This window comes from Plecotus auritus (genome assembly GCF_963455305.1).
Source record: "Plecotus auritus genome assembly, chromosome: 7".
Taxonomy (NCBI): Eukaryota; Metazoa; Chordata; class Mammalia; order Chiroptera; family Vespertilionidae; genus Plecotus; species Plecotus auritus.
The window spans coordinates 35590323-35615424 of NC_137774.1; the positions used below are offsets into that span (position 1 = coordinate 35590323).

General features: G+C 51.4%; 1 protein-coding gene across 5 annotated transcripts in view; it reads left to right on the forward strand.

The window, feature by feature from the left end:
• ABR (ABR activator of RhoGEF and GTPase) overlaps positions 1–25102 on the forward strand; it is a 188689-nt gene that overhangs the window by 48580 nt on the left and 115007 nt on the right. Inside the window, exon 1 of one of the 5 annotated variants that reach the window (XM_080681598.1) lies at positions 1790–1891. The exons of the other annotated variants lie outside the window; for them this stretch is intronic. Coding sequence (XP_080537724.1) covers positions 1816–1891 — 76 coding nt within the window. The 5' untranslated portion in view covers positions 1790–1815. Of the gene's footprint in view, positions 1–1789; positions 1892–25102 lie in introns of those variants that run through there. 5 annotated transcript variants of the gene reach the window in all.

Consider the following 25102-nt stretch of genomic DNA (forward strand, 5'->3'; position numbering starts at 1 on the left):
AGCTCACGGAGGCCAGGGATTCTGTATTCTAAGGTGCCCGACTGCCAACCAGCCCCTTCCCTTTGCAGACTTCTTGCCTTTGGAGTTGTCAGCTCATTTTGGCTTCAGCTTCTGTGCCAGGGGGAGTGTGTCCCCTTCCATTGCATGTGGCTAGTCAGTGGATAAGGGGTGTGCAGCAGACCCTCTCCCCCTGTGGGAAGTCTTGAAGGGCTGCGGTGAGGGTGATTTGTCCGACTCAGGGAGCTGGTTGGCTCTCAGCTGCCAGAGCGATCCAGGGCTGATTGCAGCAGGGTCTTTGCCCCTGATAAGATGGAGTGGCAGATGAGGGCTCCAGTCAGATGAGGGCTCCAGTCATCCCACTTCCTGTCTCTCTGCCACTCGTTTTCCTACACTAATGTAATAATGTCAGCTTAATGCCTTGCCTAGATTCTTTCCCTGAATCTGGTGTGATTCTCTCTGCAGGGCTGTGATCTTCATTTTATCTTCTTTCTTTTTCTCATCACTTTAAAAAAATTTTTTTTTTAATTTATTTCAGCAAAGAAGAGGGAGATAGAAACATTAATGATGAGAGAGAATCATTGATCGGCTGCCTCCTGGATGCCCCCTACTGGGGATCGAGCCTGCAACCGGGGCATGTGCCCTTGACTGGAATCGAACCCAGGACCCTTCAGTCCGAAGGCCGATGCTCTATCCACCTAGCCAAGCCAGCCAGCTAGGGTATCACCATTTCTTAAAAAAAAAAAAAAAAAAAAAAATGTTTTTATTGATTCCAGAGAGGAAGAGGGGACAGGGGGGCGAGATAGAAACATCAATGATGAGAGAGAATAATCGATCTGGCCCCCTCCTGCACGCCCTCCCCCTGTTCCCCCTGCACCCCCTGCACCCTCTCTCCCTCTTAACCCAGAATGGAGTCTGCAACCTGGGCATGTGCCCCGACCCAGAATCAAACTGTGACCTCCTGGTTCATAGGTTTGACGCAATCACCTTTTTCACTACACACATCACTTCCTCTTGGCTTTCTTCTATGTCTTGAGATTAGGTTGGATTGCATTAAATTCTGTGGAATACCTCAAAATGGGGAGTGGGGCTGGTACTCTGAAACTTCCTCTGTCCCTCTGAGTGGAGACCACCCTCCATAAAGATCTGGATTGAGATGTATGTACCCCAGGTAGGCCAATCATTTGGCACCTCTTCAAATGGAAAGTCGTTAGCCATATGTTCAGGATTTATTTAAAGAGCTGAGGGCTCATTTAGTCTTTTCCTTTGCCATTTCAGCCTCTTTTTTTTTGTCCCAAGCCTTTCAGCTCTGGCCTTAAACATTCCTACTCTATTGAGCTAAACAAAGCTTGCAGTTACTTGGACCTCACAGAAGGCAGAACGCGGCCATCTGTTGTTGTTACAGCTTATCTTTTGGAGCTCACTTCTCTTATCCCAAGCAATGTTCCCCAGGGGTAGTTCAGTCTGTCGCGATATTTGCATGCCCCTTATAGATCCAGTGCCCTGTCCCTGGGCCAGGAAAGCACTTGGGGACATAACCCGTCTCCAGGTGATCATGAACCTGCCTCAGTTTCCCATCTTGTTCCTGTGTCAGCCGCTGGCCCGCAGACTGTGTGGGTTTGATTAGACCTCCCCTGCTGTGCGAGTAAACACCTGCAGGTGGATGTCCTCTTATCCTCAGAACAGCGCCAGTCATCACAGCAGGCCATCACTGTCACGGCTGCTGGAGTCTAGGAGGTCGGAGGTCCGGAGGTCGGGCTGGGGCAGAGGAATAAAGGCATCTACTCAGAGAAACGCCATGTGCTGTTGTTGTGGTTGATGATGTTGTTGTTCTTTGGAAAGAGGAAGAAATGTCAGAAACATTCTTGGAGAACCAGCTGGAAAATGCCGATAGGTGAGTAGAAGGTGGGGGAATAGTGAGAAAAACCCATTCTACTCACTCTGGTGGGTAGGATGGACGACGTGGGCTGCTCTCTGAGGTCTGGTCTGTTTGCTGGACGGCTCTGGTGCCCACTCCTTGTGCATACTTCTGTAAAGTGAGGCTATGATAGCTCTCCTGGGTGCTGTGTGGATTACTTGGTGAATGTTTATATAAAGTGCTTTGAAGATAAAGGGTGTATTGACCTGCTCAGCTGTCCAGCTCACAATGGTCCCCACTCATAAAAGGCTTGCAGAGGAGTTTGGGGGCCGTGGAAAGGGGGGAAGGGGACTGGTAGCAACAGAGAGTTGGACCGGGTTCTTAGATGGTGCCTAGCTCAGTGCCTCATACATAATATTCCCCCAGTGATATTATGGGGGAAGGAAACTTCTGGGTTCTTGGCTTCTTTAACTTCTCACTCCACTAGAAATCCCGGAAACCCATTAGCTGGCCCATTCACAAGTTTCCAGCTGTGTGGATTTGGTCATTGTAGTAGCTTACAGTGGAGGCGGAGACCCCTAAGGGAGTCCCACGCGTTGCTATGGCCTGTGATTGTGTGATTGGAAGGCTGCACTGCCAGTGTTGGTGCTGTAGCTGTTGGGCTCAGCTTAGGTTCTTTGGGGGGCAAACCAGGAGCTAGGTGGCTTTAGAACCACTGGACGTCATCTCCATACCATTTGCCTCTGTCTGGCCCCTGGTGTGGTAGGTAAGCTGAGCCTATCCATGGGGCTTGGAGTACCCACCACATTCTACCTGTCGCGTCTCGGCACTTCCCACTGATGCCAGTAGGGGAGGCCAGCAGGCTCACCTGTCTGCAGGGCAGGGTGGGAGAGACTGATGTTGACTTGTGGCTTTGGTCTCCCCTAGCTTGCATTTCAGTGGGCAAGATCGTTGGAGCCATGGATGCCCGTGTTCTGTGTGTCCCTGAAGCTTGGAGAGTGCTGTCCGGACCCTGTAAATGGGGAAGAAGAAAGAAATCAGGGCAACAGGCAGACTTTAGGGTGCATCCCTGTATGGGGGTTGGATATGGATGCCCATTCCTGCCCCTGCCCAAGGCATTGGCAAAGACCCTTTTGAAGTGGGGCCAACTGATGCCATGGCCAACTGTAGCTGGGACAGCCAGAGTCTCTGACCCCAGATTCTGACCTTATGTAGGCCTCCCTCAGTTTGCTGCCCCTGTGCTTTATTCCTGGTTTATCTCCCCTGCCTTTCCTTTCCCATCATACACCAGAATGGAAATGAATATGGGCTGACTGTCCATATAAGAACTGACAGGGTCAGTGTGGTCTTCAGGGGATAGGGCCAGATGACGTGGGCCCCGTGGTGACATAATTGGTCAGGTGCCATTCCTCTTTCTCTACCCTCGTCTCTGATGCATTCATGCCCCTCTAGACCACAAGTAGACATAGCAGATGCTGTCCGGCATTTGGCCTAAGTGAGCAAGGTCTGCCGAAGCAGGTTAAAGGCTGGGAGGCCAGTGCCGATGGAGCTCAGAGTCTTTGTCACTCTGGGAGGCGTAGCCATTGGCTTCCTGGTGTGTCTGTGGAGCTGGTGCTGCCTAGGAAAGCCCCAGGTCGACTAGGGATCTGTGGGTTTACTCAGGGCAGGTGGGAAAGGATGTGGCCATAATTACCTTCATGGGATTGAAGGGCTGATCCTATTAGTGTGTTGGGCTAACCCCTTCCTCCTGGGCATTGCCTCCTGGCCAGCAACAAGGGTTTAATGGATCAAGATTACAGAGAGCCCAAAGATGTTGTGTAATTAAGCCCAGTTATTTCCCTAGCTGGGGGACGACTACTCCCCTCTGCAGCAATTGATTTCCTCACTTGTGGTCATCCTGTTCAGCGGCATGTTACCCTTGGCCTAAACAGCCTGTGGGCCATCTTTTTGAATGAGTTTCTTCCTTGAAGGTGCAGTTTTAGGGAAAAAAAAAACACACACACAACAACCCACATTCTTTCTGACTGTGTTCTATGGGGTGGTGCCCCCTGGAGTTGTGCAATGGGGATGTCTTTGGGAAATGTGTCTGGATTCTGCAAAAGGACATAGAGACCTCATCCTTGGGTCTCACAACCACTGGGCCAATGAAAAGAAAGCTCATCAGCCCTGGCCTCATGGCTCAGTTGGTTGGAGCATATTCCTGTACCCCAAACATTGTGGTTCAATTCCTGGTCAGGGCACATACCTAGGATGTGGGTTCAATCCCCACCCCCCCCATCAATGTTTCGCTCTCCTATTGATGTTCCCTTTCTCTTTCTTTAAATTAATCAATGAAAACTTATCCTCAGGTGAGGATTAAAAAAAAAAAAAAGAATTAGTCCTGCTGGGTTCATAGAAATTAGATCTTCCCATTGGTCTAGGAAGGATGGAAGAAAACATAACATCTAGTTAGCCCTACTAGGTGCCTGATACTGTGCGAGGTACTTTTCTTACATTGTCTGAGCCCAACAAGGTATCTGTCACTGTCCCCCCAGTTTTACAGATGAGGAAACTGAGGCTCTGAAAGGTTAGGTTGTTGTAGAAGGTCTCCCAGTTTGAGCTGGATAAGATCTCAGGTATATATGCAGGCTGGGGCAGAAGTAGGTTTACAGTTGTTTGTATGGAAAATAATACAATAATTCATAAATCATAGTACAAGAATAAACGTGTTTTGCATACTCACCACTGTAAACCTACTTTTGCCCCGCCGTGTGTGTGTGTGTGTGTGTGTGTGTGTGTGTGTCCCATCATTTTCCAACAGTGTCCTAGGCCCTTCCCGTGTGTTATCACCAGTCTTTAACAGCCCACATTTTATGAGGCAGGAATTATTACCGCTATTTTACAGGGAGGACACTGGGGCTCAGGGAAGTTAAGTAAGTAATCCAGAGCCCTAGGGCTAGAGTACAAGCCAGGAATTGAACCCAATTTGGCCTGACTCTACGCTGCTCTTTCTCCCACAGTCCCTGGCCTTTCACAGAGGTGCCAGTGAAGGCCCCTTGGCAGCTGGTATTTCACAGAGGGTGATGGATCTGTTCGTCTCTCCAGCTAGAATGGCAACTGTGGAGACTGTCTTGGCTTTCCCCACATGGCCTTTGAGCGGCGCTCACCAACGGGGCTGCCCCTTCCTAAGGGATGATCTCGAGATCTCCCAACTGACACTTGGGGTCCATATCCCAGGGTTACTTCGTCCCTGGGATTACTCTTAAGAGGCACCAAATGTTTAAAAAAAAAAGGAAGGAGAGAGAAAACAGACTTAGGGATGGGTTACAGCTTTGCCCAGTTTCCAGAGCAGAGTAGGGTCAGGAGCGAAGGAGTGGGCACTGGAGGAAGAGAGGGCTTGCCAGAGCCCCTGCACGCTGGCCTGGCTCTCAGGCCTTTTTAAATTCACCTCCAGTTTCCAAAGGAAAATAAAGGGAGCCCTGGGCCTTAAATCAGGCCACTGCACACCAAGGGCCTTTGCGGAGGCCAGGGCCAGCTGGACTGCAGATCCAGCTTCTGCATTTGAACTCACCCACGGGCAGCATGTTAATGATGGGGTGGCTCAGAGCAGACCCTCCAGCCCCACTCCCCACACCTGCTAAGTCCCCCTTTTCCAAGCCCAGAGAGTGTCCCCTGCAGAGGTCAGTCCTCTGGGTGGGGGGGATGGGGCTATGGGGGCGGCTGGCACCTTAGCAGACCCCTGTTTGGCTGGACCCAGAAAGGCCGGAACTAGACTGGAAGGCTTGTTTCACAAAGCGTTTGTGTGTGGTGAGGCTTTTGGATATGATAGGATGAAAGCCTGCCCTGAGCTAACACCAAGCAGGAAGGTAAAAGTGGGGTAGAGGGAGGGGATGCTCCACAGCTCCATTCTCTCCCGACCCACAGGTTGAGAACCGCTAGCAGGGTCGCCTAAGACCATCGGAAAACACAGATATTTACATTACGATTCATTAACAGTAGCAAAATTACAGTGATGAAGTAGCAATGAAAATAATTTTATGGTTGGGGGTCACCACAACATGAGGAACTGTATTAAAGGGTCGCGGCATTAGGAAGGTTGAGAACCACTGAACTAGAGCTTCCCAAACCTAAGACAGCGGAGAGGCACAGGACAGCAGATCCTGGCGATGGGCACCTGGTCCCTCCAGAAAGGACACGTTTTCACTCTGGCCTCGCGGTTCTTTTGGTGCAGGTTGACTAGTGCCTCAGTGCGAGCTGCCCAGGCCCTTCCTCACCTGAGCCGAGCTGGGAGGTGCCGTTTAATCACGTGTGGCAGTAGCTCCTGTTGTCGGTTCTGTGTCCGGAGAGAAGAGCCAGAGAGCTGTGGTGGGGACCTCAGGCACGTAGCATTAAGGAACATTTGCTCATGGCAGCCAGGCAAAAGGAGTCAGCTCCTCACCGTTGGGATTAAGTTAGCGGAGGTGGAGGCACCTACCAAAGGGAGAGGGACCGGGTGAGTGAATTGCTTGCTCTTTAGACTGCAGTTCAAATAGAATACAGTTATCCCTCAGGATCCACCCGGCATAGGTCACAGGACCTCCTGGGATGCCAAAATCAGGATGCTCAAGTGTACGTGATATATATACACAGTAGCGTCATATTTGCACATAACCTATGCATATCCCCCTGTATACTTTAAATCCTGTCTATATCCTATCTAATAGAAGAGCAAGATGCAAATTAACCATCACTCCATCACACCCACAAGCCATGCCCACCAGCCAATCAGGAGTGAGTATGCAAATTAACCCAACCAAGATGGCTGCGGCCACAGAGAGAGCAGGAGGGAGGCTTGGGTTTCCCCAGCGATGGAGGAAGCCAAGCTTTCCGCACACCCTGGCAGGCCCAAGCCTCCACTCCAGGCTACAAAGTTTCAATGATAGAAGATACATAAATCCCAACAAAAACGGCAGCAGCCACGGAGCTGGAGAGAACAGGAGGCTAGGGTTGCCCCCAGCGATGGAGGAAGCCAAGCTTCTGCAGCCCTGGCCTGCCTTTGCCTCCGCTTAAGGCTACAAAGTTTCAATTATAGAAGATAAATAAATCCCAGATACTAGGGCCTCTGCTTGGGTCGCCAGGGGGCATGGCCGGTCTGCAAACCACCACAGGCCCCTCGCCCAGGCTGCCCCACGCCCCAAGGGAACCCCCACCCTGATATGGGACACCCTTCAGGGCAAACCAGCTGGCCCCCATCCATGCACCAGGCCTCTATCCTATCTAATAAAAGAGTAATATGCAGATTGACCATCACTCCAACACACAAGATGGCTGCCCCCATGTGGTCAAAAATCCTGCCCCCATGTGGACACAAGATAGCCACCACAAGATGGCCAGCAGGGAAGGGCAGTTGGGAGGGACCAGGCCTGCAAGGGAGGGCAGTTGGGGGCAATGAAGCCTGCAGGGGAGGGCAGTTAGGGGTGACCAGGCCGGCAGAGGACGGAAGTTGGGGGTGACTGGGCCTGCAGGGGAGGGCAGTTAGGGGTGACCAGGCCTGCAGGGGAGGGCAGTTAGGGGTGACCAGGCCTGCAGGGGAGGGCAGTTAGGGGTGACCAGGCCTGCAGGGGAGGGCAGTTAGGGGCAAACAGGCAGGCAGGGGAGCAGTTAGGCATCAATCAGGCTGTCAGGGGAGTGGTTAGGGGGTGATCAGGCTGGCAGGCAGAAGTGGTTAGGGGCAATCAGGAAGGCAGGCAGGCAGGCAAGCAGTTGGGAGTCAGCAGTCCTGGATTGTGAGAGGGATGTCCGACTGCCCGTTTAGGCCCAATCCTACCGGACATCCCTCGAGGGGTTCCAGATTGGAGAGGGTGCAGGCTGGGCTGAGGGACACCCCTGCCCCCGTGCACGAATTTTGTGCCCCGGGCCTGTAGTTACTTATAATACCTAGTACAACGTAAATACTATGTAAATAGTTCAGGGAATAATGAAAAGAACAAAACATCTGTACATGTCAAGTATAGATGCACCCGTGGAAGGCCTAACTACATAGTATATGTCAGCCACAACGTAAAGTGTTTTTGTTGTTAATCCTCACCCAAGGATATTTTTCCATTGATTTTTAGAGAGAATGGAAGGGAGGGGGAGAGACAGAGAGAGAAATAGAGAGAGAGAAAAAGATTTGAGAGCGACATATCAATTGGTTGCCTCCCTCATGTGTCTTGACCAAGGCTGGGGATCGAGCCTGCAACTGAGGTATGTGCCCTTGATCAGAATCGAACCCAGAACACTTCAGTTGGCCGGCTGACAGTGCTGTATCCACTGAGCCAAACTGGCTAGGGCAACACCGTAACATTTTAAAAATATATTTTTGATCCATGGTTGGTTGAATCTGTGGATGTGGAACCCAGGGATAGAGAGGGTGGACTATATGCACATTTTACATTGTAAGCCAGCACACACGCAAACTGAAACAAACGTTTCTTTGGACAGTATTTACCCCTCTCTATCACATTTGCAATGCACTTATATTTTCATGCCGTTCTATTCTATTCTGCTCCATTAAAAACAAACCCAAAAGGCGCTGGTTGTGAGCAGCTGCAGCGGTTCCATGACTTGCAATATGGAAATCAGTAGACGAGATGGTCTCAAAGGGCTCTTAGGAACTGTAAGGAATAATAATTCCCCAAGCCGCACTTCTTTATATCCCACTGTTGTGATTTTTCCACACACTTCTGTTATGGACTTAATGGCTTTTTTTCTTCAATGCGATTCATTATTTAAAATATAGCTTAGTTAGAAAGGAAACTAATGGAAATCTATTCCGCTTGCAGGAAATCAAAAGTTACCTTACAAATAACTGCACTGAAAATGAGAGAATGTTATTAATTCTGGTTCTACACTGTTGTGTGGAAGGATCTGGGTCTGAGCCTCTGGTGTCTTTGTTTAAAGGGAAGTAAACAGGGTAGAGGATGTTAAGGACAGTGGTCTTTCTTCTTCAATGACAGGGAAAAAAAAAATGGAAAGGAATCAAGAAGGGAATAATTTCCTCAACATGTGATTGAATGTGCTTCCATGTAGCATGGCAAGCAAGCGGGTGCTGATCACACAGCTCTTCTGCTTCGGGGTCCCTATCTACCCAGAGTCACAGGCCCCACATTTCCTGTGGTGGGAGAGGGAGAGGAGAGGGTGGTTTTCTCTGGGACCAAATACACTGAGTGGCCAGATTATTATGATCTCTGAACACATAATAATCTGGCCACTCAGTGTATATCCTATATAATAAAAGGTTAATATGCAAATTGTCCCCTGGCCAGGCTGGCCAGATCCCACCCATGCACGAATTCATGCACCGGGCCTCTAATATATATATACTGAGTGGCCAGATTATTATGCATTCAGAGATCATAATAATCTGGCCACTCAGTGTATATGAGAGCAGCATCTCAAACTCTACTGTGCGTTTGAATCGCCTGCAGATCTTGTTAAGATGCAGACTCTCATTCAGTAGGTCTGGGATGAGGCCCGAGGTCCTGCATTCTAACAAGCTCCCAGGAGGGGATGGCAGTGCTGCTGGTGGCGGTCTGGGGACCTGGGGTCCTTTATTCCCACGCCTAGGGGACTCTCTGCAAATCCCAAACCAAGTCAGTCCCTTCTGTAACACTGGGTTCTGACCAGATAAAGGCAACCCGTGACACATCTCCCTTCTGAGCCCATTTCCCAATAAAAAGAAAAATAACGAAGCAATTGATTGGACACCTGATGGGTACCAAACTGGTGTTCTCACATTTATGACCTCATTTAATCCCCACAGTAAACCTGTGAAAGGATGTTACCCTCATTTTAAAGATGAGAAAAGGGAGCAGCCGTTGTAATCAGCCTCTGCTGGGGAGTTCTGCCGTGGGGGGCACCTGCCGTGCAGGGGACACACCACATCTCAGCCCACCCCCTTCCTGAGTGCAGAAGCTCAGGCACCTGGCCTTTACCAGTATCTCTGTCTAGACAAAACCCATGGCTTCCCCACCCCCTGAAGGGCCAGCCTCAGTGTTAATGGGGCAGAAAGCCGTGGTTGCTTGTTTTCTAGTGCATCACTGAGAGGGTTAATGAGAGAACAGCTGGTGCGCCGCCCAGCCGTGCGGAAGCACCATTTTCCCGTCACGTGGGTGGGCACATGTTTTGGCAGCTCCTGACCAAATGGTCCCCCCTTGGACCTGGATGGTGCCCACCTAGATGGGTCAGCGGGCACTGTGTGCCATCTTAGGGTGTAAAACCCTCAGAGACCAAAAGCAGGAGCTGGTTCTGTCTCCAGCTTCCTGGAAAGGAAGAATGGGACACAGATTTGATGTCAAAAGAGCTATTTCTGGCTTGAGGGACCCTGTGGTGGCTGGTCAGCTGCTACCACAGCCAGGTCCTTGCAGTGACACCTGAGCATCCTCAAGCCCCTTCCCTGACCCGAGGCATGGTCTCCTTTCCAGCTGGCTGTGGCTACACTATCCTCACTTCCATTCACCTCTCCTTTGTCCAGAAACCTCCAGTGGGGCATTTTCTTTCCCATCACATTCTCTCAAAACTAACCCCCACCCCCGTGTGCGTGCGGGGACACACACACACTCACACACAGGTCAGTGAGGCCCCCACCATCCCACAACTAACCTCTGTGCTCTGGTGAACCCACCCCCAGCTTCAAGCCTTGGCTCAGCTCCCACCACCTTCAGGAAGCCCCCCAAGGCTGATTATAGAGAGCACTCACTTTAGTGAGCTCTCCCACTCAGAACCCTGGACACTGCTGACCCTGGGCCACCTCATTAAGCACTTCTCTACCTATTGTTGGGTAATGTTTACCTATACAGTGTTTTGTGTCAGTTGTTTCTTATCTGCCAAACTCTAAACTCCTTAGCGGCCTGAAGAAGAAGAACAAAGGCTGCCTTTATAGGGTGCCAGACCCTGTCCTTAAGCACTTTACAAAGAATGTCCCATTTAGTCTTCAGCCTCCCAGGGAGGTCCCAACTCTTTTTATCCAGTTTTAGGGATTAGAAAACTTAAAAACAAGATTCCAGAGTGCTGAAACGGCTTTCCTAAGGGCACAGCCTACGAAGGCCTCCAAACCCAGCTCTGTGTGGATGCCGGCCTGTGCTCCTCACCAGGGCCTTCCGATGAGAACCTGGGGTGGGGCCCAGGCATCTGTATTTTTGAACAACTCCTCTGTGTGCCCAGTCCCATTCAGGGACTGACTCTTAACCACATGCACCTTTCCCTTTCCTACAACACCCAGCAGTGCCTGAGCGTGTGGCAGCTTGGAACTGTGTTGTGATTGGTTGAGAGGTATGAAAAAAGGCAATGTCCTGGGAGTCTGAGGTCCATTGTTGTAGCACAGTGGTCGGCAAACCACAGCTCGCGAGCCACATGCGGCTCTCTGGCCCCTTGAGTGTGGCTCTTCCACAAAATACCACGGCCTGGGCAGGTCTATTTTGAAGAAGTGGCATTAGAAGAAGTTTAAATTTAAAAAATTTGGCTCTCAAATTTCAATCGTTGTACTGTGGATATTTGGCTCTGTTGACTAATGAGTTTGCCGACCACTGTTCTAGCACAAGAGCCACCTAAGAGGAGCGGGGATGGTGTGAGGAAGAGGTAGAGCTGGGCATGAGCAGGGTGGAAGGGCAATCAGAAAAGGACACTAGCGAGGTCAAAACGGGGACCCTCTCTCTGCCCCAGACATAACTCAGGGCCTCCACTAGACCAGAGCATCTTGTAAAAATGCAGATTCTGGTCCAGCAGGTTGGGGCAGGGCCTCCAATTTGGCATCTGACAAGCCCCCAGGTGATGCCCAGGCTGGGTAGGAAGGACCTAGACTCCTGCAGGCCCTCCTGGAGGCTGTATTTGATGCAGCCCGGGGTGGGAACATCTGGCCCATGGGCTGTAAGCTGGCCCTGCCAAGGCATTAGGGGTGAGTTAATTAAATGTTTGACCAGATACAGCAGGCTAGTTTTTAAGGTGATAATTTTGGATGGCCCTCGCATGATGTTATAAATATCCAGCTGGCCCTTGGCAGAAAAGAGGTTCCCCACCCCTGCTGTAGGATAAAGTCTAACTCCTTGACATAGCAGGGCAGCCGATTCAGACACTGGCTCCAGCCCGCCTCCAGCCTCACCTCTGGGTCCTCCCGACCCTCCAGCCACACCGTGTTCCGCACAGCTCACAGGCACACCATGCCCACCATGGCTGTGCTCTCTGAGCACGCTGTCCTGGTCTGGAGGGGCACCCCTTGACCTTCCTTGGCCGGGGGAAGGTGAGCCTGGATGTCACCTCCTTGAGGAATCCCAGGCTGGGGAGTGGGCTCTAGGCCTGGTCCTGTAGTGAAGCCTTCAAGAGGTTTCTGGGATCAGGTGACTTGTTTGTCCTGCTTTGAACATTCTTGTTGCTTGCCACTTTTGAGTAAAAATAGAGCTGAGAATGACTGAAGTGAAACTCCACCTTGGCGTGCCAGAGAGCAGAGGTGGGGGCCTTTGGAGGGAAGGTGTGGGGGCACTCTGTGGAGCCAGGGGGGCCCGAGGCCATCTGCTTGAGCTCCTGAGAGGTGGCCTTGTGACCTGGGCTGGGGCTGCCGGGGCCCTGTGGTCATGCCCTGACCTCTGAGAGGCCAGCCTGGCCCCTGGTCAGTACTCTTAGAGCTGCTTTCGCTTTAAAGTGTTCTCTCCTGGCTGTGGAAATATATCAGGACTTCCGGAGGGGTTTCCTTTGGTGCTTCCTGAGTTTTCTCCTGGGCTTTCTGCCTCCAGGTTCCAGCCCCAGCTCCCGGAAGGGTGGTGGGTGCCACCCTGGCTGACCGCAGCCCTCAGGGGGCGGTCCTGGTCCCTGGCTGCCTGCCCTCCCTCTCCTGTGTGCAGCCTCCCTGGTGCACTGGTTTGGAGGAGCAATAGCTCCCCCTCTCTGGGAAAAAAGTCTCTTCCTGCGTGCAGGCTCCCCTCCCGGGGCTGAGGGGCATGCTCTGACTGCAGGCAGGTAATTGAGGGCTCAGTTTGTCTCGCTCTAGGCCTGGAGAGGGAACAGGGAGCTTAGCCTTTGAGTAATTACTTGCTGGGACAGTTACCTGGGGTGTGGCAAATGTGGGTTTACCGTTGTTCAGATGCAAAATAATACAACAAAAAACAATAATACAAGAATAAATCCTGTCTCCCATACTCACAACTGTAAGCCTACTTTTGTCATACCCTGTATACTTAGCCGCTTTGAGGTTCATCTTCTCTGCCCATACAATGGAATCAACCTTTTCAATCCCACCTGTAGGGTTGCCAAACTTTTTAGCCAATAAAAATATAAGATGCCCAGTTAAATTTGATTTTTAGATAACCAACAATTTCTTTCTTTTTTTTCTTTTAGTGTAAGTACATCCGATGCAAATTTTGGGACATACTTGTACTAAACACTTGTTACCCATCCGAAGTTCCAATTTTACTGGGTCTCTTGCATTTTCTCTGGTGCCCCTATCACCAGATTAAATGGTATGTAACCAGGGACCCGCCTACATGCCCTTGTTCATTTCATTACTTCCTTCTCACTTCCTTGCTACCCCCGACCCCTAGAAGCCAAGCTGATGAGACGTTTCTGTGGAGTTGTCACAAAAATATTGAGATTGTTTTTAGAGGATTGACACCCGCGAAAATGATGACATGATTAATAGAAAAAAAAGCCAGTAATAGTAGCTGTCACTTACCTAGCACTTGCTATGTATCCTACATTGTGCTAAGCACTTTCTGTACATTCATTCCCTTATTCTTGACAACAGTCCTATGAAGAAGACACTTACCTCACACTTACAGGTGGGAACAGAGACGAATTAGGTACGTAACTTGCTCAAGGACACAGCCAGTGGGTGATGAGCTAGTATATCAACCCAAGCCCTCTGGCCCCTGTGTTCTTGCTTTAAATAGGACGCCATGCTGCATCTTGCCTACCAACGGCCACAGTTAAAGATGTAAAGTTTTTTTTTAAGATCAAGGACATGGAAACCCGCAGGGATGGTTTCATAAAGTAGGTGATAATGCACAGCTAGCTCTTGGAGGGAGGTGTGACTTCCTGGGCTCCCCCATCCCCAAGTTCCTTGAATTGAATGGGTTCAGCCAGGCATGAGGAGCTCAAACCAGGGGTTTTATCTTCCTGCCTACTACTCCCCCCCTCCCCAATGTCGTGGAGACCCTAGTCGTGTGCCAGCTTGTCACCAGGTGCAGGAAACCCCAATGCATCCCCCACTCTTCGTTCAGAGACTGTATACAGTGAGTGTCCCTCACAGGCGGGGTCCAGGCTTGTGTGAGGTTCATGCCTGCAAATCCCAATGCTAGGCCCCTGCAGGTATATTAATTCACACCCAATTGTGCCACGATGAGACATCTTTCTTCTCCTTGAGAATCTCCATGATCCTCCAGGATAGAATTTTCTTTCCCTTGATAAAATGAACGCATGTAGTTATTAAAGACTAGAAATATACCTAAAACTAGATGAGAGAAAATCTGTGTGCCATTCCCCCCTTCCTTCGTCTCTGCTCTTCTGTTGCCCAGGGTCTGGCCCTGTGGCCCAGAGGTGCAGCTGGAGGCCAGAGCATGACCTTGAACAGCCCCATGGCCCAGCACCCACTCCACATGCTTGTGCCAAGGGGGATGAATGGGGAAGAGGGTCTAGCAACCAACAGGTGGCATCTTCCCTTCTCTAGCGGGCTCTTTCAGACAGGGCGAGGGCCGGGCACCTGTAGCTTCCCGCTCTCAAGGCCAGCACATGGCCCCCAACTGTATCCTCTCCAGCCCATCCCAGGAGCACAGTCTGGAAGTTCCCATTGTTACAAGGGCTGCCCCGGCCCTGTCCCACCTTGTGACCAGAGATCAGTTTCCAGAATGCTCATGTGGGCAGCACTAGAGACTCCGCCTGGCCTGGAGCCCAGATGGCAGTCCTCCCCACCGCTTGTCCCTTCCCCAGGCTCACTTCTCAGTGGTGTGGTCTTTTCCCCATTTTCCAAAGGTTAATTCTAGTTCATTCAAAGAGAAACCTGAGCCCTCAGTGTTTGACCATCAACCTATGAACCAGGAGGTCATGGTTCGATTCCCAGTCAGGGCACATGCCCAGTAGGGGGCGTGCAGGAGGCAGACGATCAATGATTCTCATCATTGATGTTTCTATCTCCCTCTCCCTTCCTCTCTCTGAAATCAATAAAGACGTATTTAAAACAAACAAAAAAACAACAACAAAGAGAAACCTCTGTGCCTGATGTTTCTACTACCAGCTTTTCCCAGTTTTCTGCCATTTTTCTTTTCTCCTTGTCCCCTCCCCACAAATCCCCAAGGGGCTCCTCAGCAAGTACTTGTTGGCAGGTTCACAGAGGCCCTGGTTCATCCAAAAGGGACCAGAGTCCCCACCCTGGTTACTTACTACAGAATCCTTCAGAATCCATAGGAAACAGGTGGCACACTCAGGGGGGGAGCTTGGGGAGAACTTAAAAGGGGACTATGACCAAAATGTGGTCAGGTGAGAGGCGGGTCTGGTTCCCACAAGGAGACACAGGCAGTGTGAGAAGCTTCCTGGCAGGAGCTGCAACCTTATGGAAGCACACAGCCTGGATGGCTCATAGGGTGGAGTCGGGGGTGAGGGGATATCCCAGCCTCACACCCCTCCCTTCCTCTCATCTCTGCTGGGGCAAAAAGCAAGGTGGAGGAGCAGGGAGAAGGGACCTGGAGGGACACATTCCAGGAAACTAGCCGGTGTCCAGGTAAAATCATTCTCACTAACTTTCCCATTGGCAAAGTGAGGGTTAGGAATGCCTGTCCCGTGTATGTCCTGGGGTTGTTTTAAAAATCTGCTAACAGGATGAATGGTGACAGTGTGTGTTCAGCATACAGTTGGTTTTTCCTTAATCCTCACCTGAGGATATTTTTGCATTGATTTTTAGAGAGCGTGGAAGGGAGAGAGAGAAACATCGATGTGAGTGAGAGAGACACATGGATTGGTTGCCTCCTGCACGCACCCCAACCAGGGCCAGGGATTGAGCCTGCACCCGAGGTGCGTGCCCTTGACCAGAATAGAACTTGGGATCCTTCAGACCTCGGGCCGACGCTCTATCCTGGAGCCAAATCACTTAGGGCCATTATACCATTTTATACCATCGTAAGGGATCATTGTGACAGGGAAGCATTCACTGGGCTCCCTTCACAGAGTGAGTCGTACGCATTCTTACTTCTGCGGGAGAGTCTCTGATCTCCAAAGGATGTGTGGGGAACAGGGGAAGAAATTGCAGAAGCCCAGCTTTGATTCCCAGAGCCCCGGCTTAATCCTTGTGTGGCACCGGGTGAGTCACGTAATGAGCCTCTCGGCAGCAGAGACTCACTCCTTGGGCTGGTTTGGGGTTCCGAGGAGAATGGGTGCTGTTATTACTATTCGCCAGCCCCGTGGTGGGAGGGGTGTGAGAGGCCTAGCAGGTGTCTTTGGCTCAGTTATAGAGGCTTGACTTCTAGATGAGTATGGCTTTCTGAGAGGCCCGGGATGGGTGCTGAAGCGGAGGCAAGGTGTGAGGCCCCTGTCTGTGTGTACCTAGGAAGGGATGGTGTACAATTGTACAGGGTTCTCTGGAAGGCAGTGAGGCCTGGCTGCCAGCTGCCCCCTTCTCTTGCCCAAGGCGCTTGCCAGCAGCACTCCCTGGAGGCCAAAAGGGTAACGAACAACAACTCGATCAAGTGACAGTGTCTCCACGGGATGTGTCCCACCTCGGGAGATTTCCGTATCCCTGAAGACTGCTGAGTGAATGAGTGAACGGATGAATGAATGCATGAATGAATGAGTGAGTGAGTGAGTGAGTGATTGTTAGTCTGCATTAAGGTTTTCCTTAGAGAGACCTGGATGTGGATATTAATTCTGTGAGGTTGTGACATCTTGGGGCCTCGGTCTCCTCATCTGTAAATTCGGGATACAACTTATATGGATCCAGCAGTTGCCGGGCTGACATTTGAATAAACCCAGTTATATGATGCGTGGAGAGTGCTGGGTCCGTAGAGGTGCCCATGAAGTGCCACTTTCTGCCCGTTAGCAATACACGTGACCAAAGGCGCTGTGGACACAGGCCCCCGGGGATCCGTTCCTGACCTGTTTGTGTTCTCCCCTGGGGCCTCCCTCCCTGGCTCCAGGCCAGGCCTGCTGTGAGCCCCTCTCCTCTCAGCCCTGAGGGACTTATTCTCTCGGGAGAGCACCCCCTCCCGGGTGGCAGCCTCACTCACAGGCCTGCAGTTCAGGGCAGCATCCCTCATCCCTCAGCTGAGCCCAGGCCCTGCAGTGGCCCCCAGCTCTGAGGCATGGGGCCCTGGGCCTCCCCCTCAGCTCCACGGACACAGGCCCAGGGGGAAGGAAATACCTCCTCGTAGTAACAGTAACAGCCATTGCTGACTTTTATTGAGTGCTTGCTGTGTACAGGCCCGGATCAGTTCATTCTCCTGGACTCACGAGAGGCGCAAGAGAGTGAAGGTTCCTCCTGGCTCCCAGGACTGCGAGCTCCAGGTTCCCTGTACTGAATTCGCCCTTTTCTGGGCCACGGCTAGGACGGTGGCCTTCACCGAACGGGGACCGGGAGACCTGGGCTCTTGTTCTAGCTCAGCTACTCCCTGGTGTGTGACCTTGGGCAGGTCCTTGGTGCCCTCAACTATAAAATGTAATGGTTGGACTACTACACCTTCCATGGTTTTTATTTCTATTTTACATGTGACTACATAACATATACAAAAGGGTATATACAATGTCGGGGTTTAGTTTAATCAAGACTTACAAAACAGACATCCATTTGCCCTCTAGTAAGCTTAAGGAGACCACCGCCAGTCCCGAGACGCTGCCGCGTGCCTCGCTGTATTAGTTTGCTAGTCCAGAGCCACCACAGACCGGGGGCTTACACCGCTAGGATGTGTTGTCTCGCAATCTGCAGACCACAAGTCAGGTCCAGGTGTCAGCTGGCTTGGTCCCTTCTGCAGCCCTGAGGGAGGATCTGTTCCGGGCCCCTCTCCGAGCTTCTGGTAGTTGCCTGGCAGTCCTTGGCGTTCCTCGGGTTGTTGGTACATCGTCTCGATCTCTGCCTTCGTCCTCACATGGCATTTCCCCCCCTGTGTCTGTGTGTCCAAAGTCCCCCTTTGTATAAAGAAATCAGTCATTGGATTAGGGCTCACCCTAATGACCTCATTTTAACGTGATTACCTCTGTAAAGACCATATAGTCCAAATCAGTCACATTCTGAGGTACTGGGAGATAAGACTCCCAACATATATTTTGGCGGGGGGGTGGGGGCACAAGTCAACCCATCACACTCATCCTCACTGCCCCACCCCCTTGCAGACAGAGGTAACCCCCGTCCAGAATTTTGTATTATTCCCTCATTTTCTTTAGAGCCTTCCTACCTAGGTATGTATTTCTAGCAAATAAAACCGTGTAGTTTTGCCCATGATCTATGTGAATAGAATCATAAGTCTTTTTCTGCGACTTGTCTTTTTCTGCTTAAAATTATGTTTTTGAGATTCGCCGTTGTTTTTGCCTCTAGCTCTAGATTATTCACTGTCAGCGCTGCATAGGATTTCATTATAGGACTGAGCTACAGCTTATTTAGTAGAAATAATGGTACCTCTTCGTTTTCGGACAAAACCCACGGTAGGAAAAGAAATTTATCATGCAACACAGCATACGTACACACCATATAACTCTGAAACAAGCTTCATAAAACAGTACCCACCCTTCATACGTGAGACGCGCCTTTTCACTTCATTCCAAAAGGTGGTCTGCCAAACTGACTGCATGAGCACCGACCGCTCGACCTGCAGCGGCTGAGGGCACCCCGGCTCAGCGGCCCCGTGGTTCTGTGCCCGGCAGGCAGGCCCAGGGCATGACCTGCTGCTCTCACCAGGGCTGTCTGCCCGCACGCTCTTTGGCACGAGCCCACTGTGCCGTCTGGTTCTCGTCCTTCCATCTGTTGTGACTGTTGGCGTCTCCCCGCTCCTGCTGGGCATGTTGTAGCTGTGGCCTTGCCCTGGCGGTTGTTGCATCTCACAGGCCATGGCCTGAGACACCAGACCCCTGGGTACGTTAGAAGGGCACGGTAACGTTACTGATCCAGTCAGGTAGCAGGAGCGAGGGGAGTGTCTGGAACCAGACTGCTTGGGCGCCAAGCTTGGCCACTCAGCAGCTGCGTGACCATGAGGAAGACATAGGACTTCTCTGTGCCTCAGTTTCCTCATCGATACAATGGGGCTCTCAGAGAACCTACCTTATTGGGAGGATTAAGTGAGTCACTTCATGTACTATCTGTCCACCAGGTGCAGGCCTCATGAGGGCACAGGCTGAGTCTGCTCTGCCTCCAGTTGTGTCCCTATTGCCGAGCACAGTGCCTGGCACATAGTGGGTGCACATCAGTTACCTGTCCATTAGATGAATGGAAGCCACCCTTACCTTCCTTGAAGAAATGTCTGTTCAGATCCTCTGCTGGTTTTTAGTTGGGTTATGTGTCTTTTTATTGTTGAGTTGTAAGTTTTCTTTATGTAGTCTGGCTACAAGTCCCTGATTAGATATGTGATTTGCAAATATTTTTTCCTTTTCTGTGGGTTGACTTCAGTTTGAAGCACAAAAGTTTCTAATTTTCATGATGCCCAATTTAATCTATATTTTCTTTTGTTCTTCGTGCTTTTGGTGTCATCTCTAAGAATCCTTAGCCCAAATCCAATATCAGGAGCTTTACTTCGATGTTTTCTTCAAAAGTTTTATATTTAGCTCTGACGTTTAAGTTTTTGATCCACGGCGAGTTAATTTTTGTATATTGTGTGAAGTAAGGGTCCAACTTCATTCTTTTGTAGGTGGCTGTCCAGTTGTCCCGGCACCACTTGTTGAAAAAAACGATTGAATGGTCTTGACACTCTGGCCAAAAACCAGTTGACCATACAGAGATGTGCTTATTTCTGGACTCTCAGATCGACTCCATTGACCTATAGATCTGGAAAGCCACCTGCAGCTCTCACCGCTTACCCTCTCCGCCCAGGTGCTCTCTGCAGCCCCAGAGGCTCCCGCAGGACGCGTTGCCAGGACATTTCACAGCTGCATGCCTTCTCCCAGCAGCCCCTGGAGAGAGAGAGTCACTTCCCGCATCTGTCAGGGTGACCACTGGGAGGGCTCAGTGTGACGGGCCCCAGAGGGCACACGGGGGAGGGTGCCCCGGAGGCATACCTTCCCTTCCTCCACCCGCAAGCCTGCACATCTCCCAGCGCAGGGTGCAAGGTCCCAGAGCAGGGCCTGTTTGTGCTGATGCCCAGCTCCTGATTGGGTGGATGCCCTTGGTGTGGGCCAGGTAGGAGGGAGCATAGGCAGGAAGTGGCTGTTGGGATGGAGAAGGACAGGGGCCTGCAGGAGGGAAGCACTGGAGGCATCTTCAGCAGGACAGCGGCCTTGGCAGGGAGAGCTCTGCACCCATGGGTAGGCGCCCGAGGCCAGCGAGGCTAGTGTTGCCAAGCTCTCCCTGGCATAGCTTCCTTCCCTGTTTCGTGTGTGTGTGTGTATGTGTGTGTGTGTGTGTGTGTGAAGGGGGGGACACTGGGTGACTTGACCTCCCTCCCTTCTGAGTGCTTGTTCAATGAGGTTGCGGGACTTAGATGCATTCAGAGGTCGGGTGGGTCTTGGTCAGTATGTCCTCCGTATAGAACTGTTGTCTCCCATTGACTCCAGCCAATGGCTAAGACTCCCCAGGGCAGCCAGAGACCCTGTGGAGTGGGATAGAGAGCTGGGAGGAGGGGGCATGGCAGTAGCCTGGGGACGTTTTCCCTTCAGCTTGCAGGAGGAGTTCCCAATTGATGGGTGTTTTCCTGCAGCTACAGCAAGAGACGCACCTGCGCAGAGAACAGCAAAGCTGCACCTGTGGAATGCTAAAGAGCTGGGCTGCCTGTGGGTTGAAGGAATGGGGGTGCTCAGCTGGTGGGGTGCTGGCTCAGAAGGTGGGGAAGAGGCCACATGATAGAGAGGTGCATGGTGCCTTCTCCCGCTTCTCCAGATCTAAGGCCTTGGAGATGAGTCTTCTGGAAGTGGCAGCCACTGCAACAACACATGATTGTTAGGGACCTGGGAGGGGAATCCACTGCTCCCTTCAGGGCCCACATCCCTTGGATCCAGCCCTCAAAGCAGAACTGGGGGGAGAGCAGAGATTTCTGTAGGGTGGGTGCCATCTCCTCCCTCTTCATTTGTTCTCCCCACTGCCCGTCCCTGAGTGGGAACAGAGCTGTTTGAGCTGAGTTGGAGTTGCTCACGGCCTGAGAATTGCGTCAGCCCCGCCTGGCAGGCAGGAGCTGGAGCCTGTTGCTATGGTGACCACTAGGCCTCAAACCAGGGAGAAGGATGAGTTAGTCACAGGGTGTGGTTTTCCTGCCCAGTGATGCTGTCATGTGATAGGCACATGATCTGTGAGCCTGTATTCCCAGCGCTTCCACGGGGAGATGTGTCATCGGCTTAGATGGGCATGATGGGGCAGCTGCTCCAAAAGCCATGTGGGCATCGGCCAGCTTGGGTGTGTGTGACAAAGAACACACGTGGCACCCTGGTCCTTCTGCCTAGCTCAGGGGGCAGAGGGTGATTTGACCAAGTAAACCAGCTTCTGGGAAAGGGAGGGGTCCAGGATGCAACCGATAACCTGGAACAGAGGGCTGCTCTGATCCCGAAACCTGCCCAGGCTGCCCCAGGAAATTTTTTCTCAACCACTTGACAGAGCTCATCATCTTACTAAAGATAACAGACTGCTTGGCCACGCGAACACAGCACCTCGCAATTCACATCTCTTCTCTCACATTTTGCCTGTAATGGGAAAGAAGGAAAATAGTTCATATTCCAGCCGCATTGCGCACCTGCTGTGTGCCAGGCACTGCACTAGACCCTGTCTCATCATCTTACCATCCCCTTAATCCACACTGGAGTAGGTGATGCTGTCGCATTCTGCAGTGGGGCAAACCCAGGGACCCAGAGAGTTTCAGTGATTTGCCCAGAGTTAAACCTAAATCTTTGGGCTTCAAGTCCAGTGTTCTCTTTGACTCCAGATGCCCCTATAACCAGCAATCCTTAGGATGTCCAGTGAAGAAACATACCGTACATCTTCCGGTGGGAAAAAACCATGGCAATCTCTCCCCAGAGGAAAACACAGATCCTGGGTGGGGATTGATTGACTGGAGGTATTTCTGATTTGTGAACAGGAAGCAGTTGGTGAGGTCAGCTCAGGGCATTGACAAAGCCCAGACTTGGTACACAGGCAAGTTTGGGATTCTGCCTGCAGCCCTCCAGAGGTGAGGACTAATTGTCTGCTGAGTTCTCTGCAGGGAAGGGTTTGGTGAACTGGTCCAGGGTAAGATGTAGAACCCAAGGAGAACGAGAGCCCCTGGAAGAGCCTGGCAGTCATGAGATCTAACTGGCTGGCCTTATGAGGCATGGTCACAGTACTAACACTCAGGTGCTGCTAGCACTCTGCATGGTCACAGTAGTTAACACGCAGGTGCTGCTAGCACTCTGCATGGTCACAGTACTAACACTCAGGTGCTGCTAGCACTCTGCATGGTCATGGCAGTTAACACGCAGGTGCTGCTAGCACTCTGCATGGTCACAGTACTAACACTCATAGTACTAACACTCAGGTGCTGCTAGCACTCTGCATGGTCACAGTACTAACACTCAGGTGCTGCTAGCACTCTGCATGGTCACAGTAGTTAGCACTCAGGTGCTGCTAGCACTCTGCATGGTCACAGTACTAACACTCAGGTGCTGCTAGCACTCTGCATGGTCATAGTACTAACACTCAGGTGCTGCTAGCACTCTGCATGGTCATAGTACTAACACTCAGGTGCTGCTAGCACTCTGCATGGTCACAGTACTAACACTCAGGTGCTGCTAGCATTCTGCATGGTCACAGTACTAACACTCAGGTGCTGCTAGCACTCTGCATGGTCACAGTAGTTAGCACTCAGGTGCTGCTAGCACTCTGCATGGTCATAGTACTAACACTCAGGTGCTGCTAGCACTCTGCATGGTCACAGTAGTTAGCACTCAGGTGCTGCTAGCACTCTGCATGGTCACAGTAGTTAGCACTCAGGTGCTGCTAGCATTCTGCATGGTCACAGTACTAACACTCAGGTGCTGCTAGCATTCTGCATGGTCACAGTACTAACACTCAGGTGCTGCTAGCATTCTGCATGGTCACAGTAGTTAGCACTCAGGTGCTGCTAGCACTCTGCATGGTCACAGTACTAACACTCAGGTGCTGCTAGCACTCTGCATGGTCATAGTACTAACACTCAGGTGCTGCTAGCACTCTGCATGGTCACAGTAGTTAACACGCAGGTGCTGCTAGCACTCTGCATGGTCATGGCAGTTAACACGCAGGTGCTGCTAGCACTCTGCATGGTCATAGTACTAACACTCAGGTGCTGCTAGCACTCTGCATGGTCACAGTACTAACACTCAGGTGCTGCTAGCACTCTGCATGGTCATAGTACTAACACTCAGGTGCTGCTAGCACTCTGCATGGTCACAGTAGTTAACATGCAGGTGCTGCTAGCACTCTGCATGGTCATGGCAGTTAACACGCAGGTGCTGCTAGCACTCTGCATGGTCATAGTACTAACACTCAGGTGCTGCTAGCACTCTGCATGGTCACAGTAGTTAACACGCAGGTGCTGCTAGCACTCTGCATGGTCATAGTACTAACACTCAGGTGCTGCTAGCACTCTGCATGGTCACAGTAGTTAACACTCAGGTGCTGCTAGCACTCTGCATGGTCATAGTACTAACACTCAGGTGCTGCTAGCACTCTGCATGGTCACAGTAGTTAACACTCAGGTGCTGCTAGCACTCTGCATGGTCACAGTAGTTAACACCCAGGTGCTGCTAGCACTCTGCATGGTCACAGTACTAACACTCAGGTGCTGCTAGCACTCTGCATGGTCATAGTACTAACACTCAGGTGCTGCTAGCACTCTGCATGGTCACAGTACTAACACTCAGGTGCTGCTAGCATTCTGCGTGGTCACAGTACTAACACTCAGGTGCTGCTAGCACTCTGCATGGTCACAGTACTAACACTCAGGTGCTGCTAGCATTCTGCATGGTCACAGCAGTTAGCACTCAGGTGCTGCTAGCACTCTGCATGGTCACAGTACTAACACTCAGGTGCTGCTAGCATTCTGCTAAGTGCACTTAGATGAAATTACTCAGGTCATCCTCACAGAAACCCTGGGAGTTTGGATGCTGTTATTTCATTTTGAAAATGAAACAGTGAGGTTAAGTGATGTGCCCGGGGTCACACAGTTGGTAAGAGGTAGAGCTGGGATTCAATCCCAGGGAGTCTGGCTCCAGAGCATGAGCTCTGGACGAAAATGTTCTACTGTCTCTGCTCTTCCTTTCTGGAAAGATGTTAACAAGTTAGTTTGCATGGCCCCCACAGGAGTGTGTGTGTGTGTGTGTGTGTGTGTGCGTGTGTGTGTGTGTGTGTGCGTGTGTGTGTGTGTGTGTACACACATGTGTGGACGCGCGCACACACATCTCTATACCGGCAATGGGAGGGAAGGCTCAGGGCTGCGCTTGTGAGCGTCTATGTGTTGATGGCTGCACCTGTGCATTGCGGGAGCCCAGGGAGACCTTACTGTGCTCTTCTTCCCTCCCTGCCTTGTGGTTCCCAGGAGACTGGGTGCCTGCCCTCTCTGGTGTAGAACTGTTACCTGGATTGCCTGCCCTCTCTGGTGTGGAACTGTTACCTGGATTGCCTGCCCTCTGGTGTAGAATTGTTACCTGGATTGCCTGCCCTCTCTGGTGTAGAACTGTTACCTGGATTGCCTGCCCTCTCTGGTGTAGAACTGTTACCTGGATTGCCTGCCCTCTCTGGTGTAGAACTGTTACCTGGATTGCCTGCCCTCTCTGGTGTAGAACTGTTACCTGGATTGCCTGCCCTCTCTGGTGTAGAACTGTTACCTGGATTGCCTGCCCTCTCTGGTGTGGAACTGTTACCTGGATTGCCTGCCCTCTGGTGTAGAATTGTTACCTGGATTGCCTGCCCTCTCTGGTGTAGAACTGTTACCTGGATTGCCTGCCCTCTCTGGTGTAGAACTGTTACCTGGATTGCTTCCTAACCCCGTTGAAAGGCTCCAGGTTCCCAGGAAGGAGCTCGGATCTGAAACTAAACGTGGACAGTGGCCCAGGAGGAGCAGGCAGTGAACGTGGGAGCACGGTTGCCGTGTGTGGGCTGTTCTCTCGTGCCTCTCTCGGTGCTTGGGTAACCTGCGC